Source organism: Lithobates pipiens, unplaced genomic scaffold (assembly GCF_037356315.1).
Source record: "Lithobates pipiens isolate NorthernLeopardFrog02 unplaced genomic scaffold, aLitPip1_a1.2 Scaffold_18, whole genome shotgun sequence".
In the NCBI taxonomy this organism is placed as follows: domain Eukaryota; kingdom Metazoa; phylum Chordata; class Amphibia; order Anura; family Ranidae; genus Lithobates; species Lithobates pipiens.
In genome coordinates, this window is record NW_027507758.1 from 645,453,811 (window position 1) to 645,459,942 (window position 6,132).

Genomic DNA, 6,132 nt, shown 5'->3' on the forward strand with positions numbered 1-6,132 from the left:
TCTTGTCCTAGTCTTTTTCATGAATGGTTTTTAATAAATAAATACTGTTATTTTTTTTTAACAAAGAGTGCAATATGCCTGAAAAGTATTTTTTTTCCAATTCCTATTTATACTCATTTTAGGACGTGGATTAGTATATAATTAACTGTGTTGTCCACAGAGCCACCCTGGGGTGACAACACTAAACATACCCATAGGAATTGTAAGATCCTCAGAGACAAAGCTGCCTGATGTGGGCGGAGTCCTGGTTTAGGGGAACCAATCAGCTCATGTCTAGTAATAATCTTTGTATTTCTATTTTAGTAGATGGACGGGAGATGAGGAAAACCTCAGAGGATTGTCTCACTTTGTCTCCAGACTGTAAAGTAGAAGATGAGGACATCACACAGTATAGTCCAGGAGAAAACCCGACTACCTCAAATGTCCATCCGGCACCACACAGTGTAGATGGACCATCGTATTCCTCTTATCCTGAGGAACCTCAGACTGTGCGGGACGGCGCCGTCCTTCCAACAGAGAAGAGCTTTTCCTGTACTGAGTGCGGGAAGTGTTTCCCTTCTAAATACCATCTTATTGTGCATATAAGATCTCACACAGGGGAGAAGCCGTATTCCTGTCCTGAGTGCGGAAAATGTTTTTCAGAGAAGTCCAATTTATACACACATCAGAGATCTCACACAGGGGAGAAGCCATATTCCTGTCCTGAGTGCGGAAAATGTTTTTCAGAGAAGTCCAATTTATACACACATCAGAGATCTCACACAGGGGAGAAGCCATATTCCTGTCCTGAGTGCGGGAAATGTTTTTCACAGAGGTCCCATCTGTTCACACATCAGAGATCTCACACGGGGGAGAAGCCGTATTGCTGTCCTGAATGTGGGAAATGTTTTTCACGAAAGTCTCATCTTTCCACACATCAGAGATCTCACACGGGGGAGAAGCCGTATTCCTGTCCTGAGTGCGGCAAAAGTTTTTCAGACGATTCCGGTCTTTCCACACATCAGAGATCTCACACAGGAGAGAAGCCGTATTCCTGTCCTGAGTGCGGGAAATGTTTTTCACAGAAGTCCAGTCTTTCCATACATCAGAGATCTCACACAGGGGAGAAGCCATATTCCTGTCCTGAGTGCGGGAAATGTTTTTCACAGAAGTTGCATCTTGACACACATCAGAGATCTCACATGGGGGAGAAGCCGTATTCCTGCCCTGAGTGTGGGAAATGTTTTTCACGGAATTCCCATCTTTACACACATCAGAGATCTCACACAGGGGAGAAGCCGTATTCTTGTCCTGAGTGCAGGAAATTATTTTCATGGAAGTCCAGTCTTTCCATACATCAGAGTTCTCACATGGGGGAGAAGCCGTATTCATGTCCTGAGTGTGGGAAATCTTTTTCACATAAGTCCAATCTTTACACACATCAGAGATCTCACACAAGGGAGAAGCCGTATTCCTGTCCTGAGTGTGGGAAATGTTTTTCAAAAAAGTCCAGTCTTTCCAGACATCAGAGATCTCACACCGGGGAGAAGCCGTATTCCTGTCCTGAGTGAGGGAAATGTTTTTCACAGACGTCCAATCTTTCCAGACATCAGAGATCTCACATGGGGGAGAAGCCATATTCCTGTCCTGAGTGAGGGAATTGTTCCTCACTGAAGTCCTGTCTTCCTGTACATCAGGGATCCCACACAACCCTTCAGGTGTATTAGTGCCTTGAGTGCAGGAAATGTCTTCTATATGAATGTTGCTGGACATCACAGCTCTCATGTGGGGAAGAAGCACACCCTGATATACACCTCAGATATACTCCATGGCTGATCTCCATGATGTAAGAAACAGTTGATAAGGAGATCAGAGATCACCAAAGACATGGATGAAGTGTTGTACTGTGTTGGCCATTGATAACAGTAGAAAAATTTAAATTGGGTCATTACCATTGGCTGAGTACATTTTGTGGTGGAAGATTTCACTTAGAGGTCTATTTTTAAAATAAATAGTTGAACAAATGTGACCAGCATTATGATCATTGGCTCCATCTAGTGGCCATGAGGTATTGTGCTTTTTTTTTTACTGATTAAGGCAAAATGTCTTATGGCCACTAGATGGAGCCGTTGATCATAGGAAATCACTGAGTTAAATTACGGCCAGAATTTGTAACGAGTGGATGAATGTTTCTCACATTTGTCGAACATATTTTCTTTACATAGATCCCTTAGTTTCCTTTGTCAGGAATAGTTTCATACTAGTACCTAAGATCATACTCATGCACTAATAATTACAGTAGACTTTGCAGGATAAAAGTTATTTAAACCAACAATATTATCAGATTCCCGCCCAGCCTAAAGTACAATGATGGTGGGACTACTATTGTTCTGGGAGGACGTCATATGACATGCTACCATTCTTGCTGAACATGTGTGCTCACGGAGACGAGTAGCGAGGTGATCGATGGTGCGCTGTGCCCCTTGGACACTGTGCATCACCGTTTGTGGTAAAGAGCTGATGAGGTAGGTTCTTTACCATGTGATCAGCTGTGTCCAATCACATGTAATCAAATGCTGGTTATCGGCATTTCCATTCCTCAGCGCTGTCAGTGTCACGCGGTATCTGTACAGTTATGGCGTGTTGGTTCATCTTAAAGCTCTTCCCTCCCTCCTTCTTCCCAAGATATTATCCTCCAGGATATCCAGCTGTATATATCTGGACCCCACTTATTGTTTCCCTAGGATAACAGGGTGAGACTCCGCTATGCTATGTTTGGTTTGGCAGAGCCCCTAAGTGTAACAAGCATTGCCATTGTGTTGCAGGGGTTGTTCTGAAGATGGGGTATATTCCACATCACATAGTATTATTGGCCCCTAGGGATATGCTACATAGCCATGGATTACATTGGAACCCACAGCTGATTATCTATATTGGATGTAATGTTGTTTATCCATCAATGTTTTGTTTGTTGCTGATGATCAGACATATTTGCAAAGTCGGGAGACTTCTGAGTCAGAATATGTGTTTGGGTAAAATGTTCTGTCCTAAGTCCCTCGGGTCCACTTGGGTCCCAGCAATAGAAGAAACTAAAAAGGTTTAAGTTTTGTTAAAGTTCTGCTATAATACTGGATTTGGAAAAATGTTTAGTTAAATATATTGAATCTATATAATGAAAACCCTTGCTGAGAAACATTTTCATTCCTGCATGTTTTACTTATGTTTGAGCCAATTAAGAATATTATTTTTAATATCTCCAATGGTTAAGGCCTGAATTGATCAGGTAGATTCTGTGATTACTCATGTCAGATGAGGAGTATCTGCCCCAGCCAGCCTGCATTCACCCACAGCCCTATGCACATGAAGAAATGCCCACCCCAGTCATACCCTACACCCCATGCATACCCTGCCCTATACCCTATTCGGATGAAGTGATGACTACAGCTTTAACGTGGAAATCTTTGTTATTCATCTTTGTTGTTCAAATACCATCGGAGGTGATCAGATGACTAAAGGCGGACTCCTGCTGGAAAATGTTCCTGCAAATGACACCTCAAGGGGGAGCCAGATGAGGCAAACCTGGGGTATAGAATTCCAGTGAGCACCACATGAGAGAGATCCCGATGTGCCAGCCCAAAGTCCCCGGTCTCGCCCAACGCATCAGTTCCAGTCTGTCTGTGGATATCAAGTTCTGTCCTTACAAATAGGCAGTGTCTTGGGGTAGAGAATTCATGTCTGTACATGTATGAGTGATCACAGAATTGAACCAAAAGATTTTGGAAAAAGTTGAGCAGAATGAGAGTTATAATGTGGACATTTATTTTTCCTTCCTTTTTTGCGAATTTAATGGACATTCAGAAGCCATCCAAGAGACTTTTTTCTTTTTGAGCTTTTCTTTGGGACTGTTTTTATTTGGCCTAGAGGCTGTCATGCCCCTCCCACTTGTTTCTATGGACTGTCAGCCCCTTTCTCCCTTTTGCATTCCATGGATAATTTCTATGCAGCTGAGATTATGTGTTTGTTGTTTTCTATTTTTGCATGCTTAGAAGGTGGTCCGGGTGAGGATCGGGGGGGGCATATTGGGATTGTTGTAGTATGCCCAGGACATGCTCGACCATTTCAGTGTATATACTGTTTGAAGGGATTCTGGCATAGGCACTGTATTATATATGTATTGGTTCACATGTCATCTACCAGCCTCTGTGTTCTGGGGGAGCCTTAAGGTTATATGTGGCCTTCCTGATAACACCACTAATAACACACTCATTGGACATAGAGGGGATGTGTATTCAAAGTTTACAGGAACTCCACAGTGTTTGACACCTTAGATTGTGCCCTACATCACACTTCATGTATACCTCTGACCCCCATACTGAGATGGCCAAGCTACTTTCACAGCTTGCCCTTGCAGGATTCTCTGAGGGTGCCCAACAGGTCCTTAAGCAGACAGCCACTGGCCTTGGGCAACAGCACATACATTTGTTGTGGAAGACCATGCCATCTGTGGATTCTGAATGATTCCAAGGGATGGTGTTACTTGGCCTCATTGGTTCTGATAGTGGTGATTCTCAGGGACAGTGAGGAACATCACTTGCTCAAGGCTAGTGTTCATCCTGGATGCCCCCTCAAACACTGTTATGCTGGGTCATTGTTTCTGGAAAAGAACATGACCTGGGCATGGTTCCTCTCAGGAGCCTAAGGGGGTATTACATGATGAAAAGGCAAAATAATTGCTTGGGAGCCTCCTGAGTAACATGGGATGTTTGGTTTCAATGCTGAATCCTGCATTGTTCCTGGATTAGGGATATTGCAATGTTTGTTGTACTGATTTTGCTTATGGTATTACTTTTATATGCCTGTATCAAGTTTATTATGTACATGATTTCCGAGGTACTTGACCTTTCCGACCCAGCTGCAGCTAATAGAATATATCTTAACTTTTACTATGGTCATCGGGATGAGTATGTCACAATGAGAAGAAGTAAGTCATGTTCATGATTTGATTTCATGACTTAAAGAGGGGATTGTTGTGATATGGCTGAACCAGAGTGACTCCATCTTTATAAGTTCATATAAGATTAACTTGGGTTAACCTATTAGTTAAACTCTGTATTTACAGACTGTAGCAGTTTTCCTATAAAGCATACATATAAGAAAATATAGCTTGCATAAGCAGTTTTATTTTAAATAAAGAAATTGTGTCACAATATGTCTGGGTCAGGGGCCTGCTCGGTCCCTGGCTTGACACACAAGGCTGCTCTACAAGCGTCACCTCCACTGGTTGGGTCCCTGGCTTTTGCCTGATTCTCCACCATGCCTGTCTGGTGAGAATACTGCTCTGGTACTTGCTTCCGTTACTCACTGAGGTTCCTGGTAATAAGGTGGTTGGCCCCTTAGTGGCGTCAGCTTCACCTTTACCTCCGACCAGGACAGGTTCTCCAGCCAGCAGAACCGTCACTTTTGGTTGGACTGCAAGCTGCAGTCCCAACCCTGCGCTGCTCTCTTACTTCTGGATAGGACCTCGACAGGCAAGCAGCCAGATCTACCCAGGATAGGCCCAATCTCCATTTAAGCAGCCCAGGGCATATGACAGACGCCCAGGTGACACAGAACATCAAACACCTGACTCCAACCAAATAAATATAACCAGAGTGACTCCATCTTTATAAGTTCATATAAGATTAACTTGGGTTAATCTATTAGTTTAAACTCTGTATTTACAGACTGTAGCAGTTTTCCTATAAAGCATGCATATAAGAAAATATAGCTTGCATAAGCAGTTGTATTTTGTATTGTCTAAATAAAGAAATTGAGTCACAATATGTCTGGGCCACAAAACTCATGACTGTGACTCATGAATGCAGATGACATAATTAATGATATGTAATGTACACCTCTGTATTAACCACACACATGTTCTATGCAATGATTGGCTGATAATGGTGCATATAAATTGTAGACCCTCCCAGAATAAACCAGACAACCCCTGAACACCAATCTTGACTCATCTCTTCTTGTGTTCAGCAAAATGCTGTCTCCTTAGTACTGCAGTGCTAGGGGTTTCGTAAGTGTGGTAATTACCGGAATTATATTTAGCTGGTCTTTGTCAGGTATATAGAAATACCATTTTAATCACAACACTAATGCCGGAGG

The 6,132-nt window shown here is 42.8% G+C and overlaps 2 protein-coding genes across 8 annotated transcripts in view; one reads left to right on the forward strand and one right to left on the reverse strand.

Moving 5' to 3' along the window:
- The window catches only part of LOC143989927 (uncharacterized), an 87,506-nt gene extending 81,530 nt beyond the window's left edge, over window positions 1-5,976 (forward strand). The window contains exon 3 of the mRNA XM_077490198.1: window positions 524-5,976. Within this exon, the coding sequence (XP_077346324.1) occupies window positions 524-1,550 (1,027 nt within the window). The 3' untranslated portion in view covers window positions 1,551-5,976. The remainder of the gene's footprint in view (window positions 1-523) is intronic.
- Window positions 1-6,132, reverse strand: part of LOC143989625 (uncharacterized) — a 346,853-nt gene that overhangs the window by 124,530 nt on the left and 216,191 nt on the right. The window lies entirely within an intron of this gene.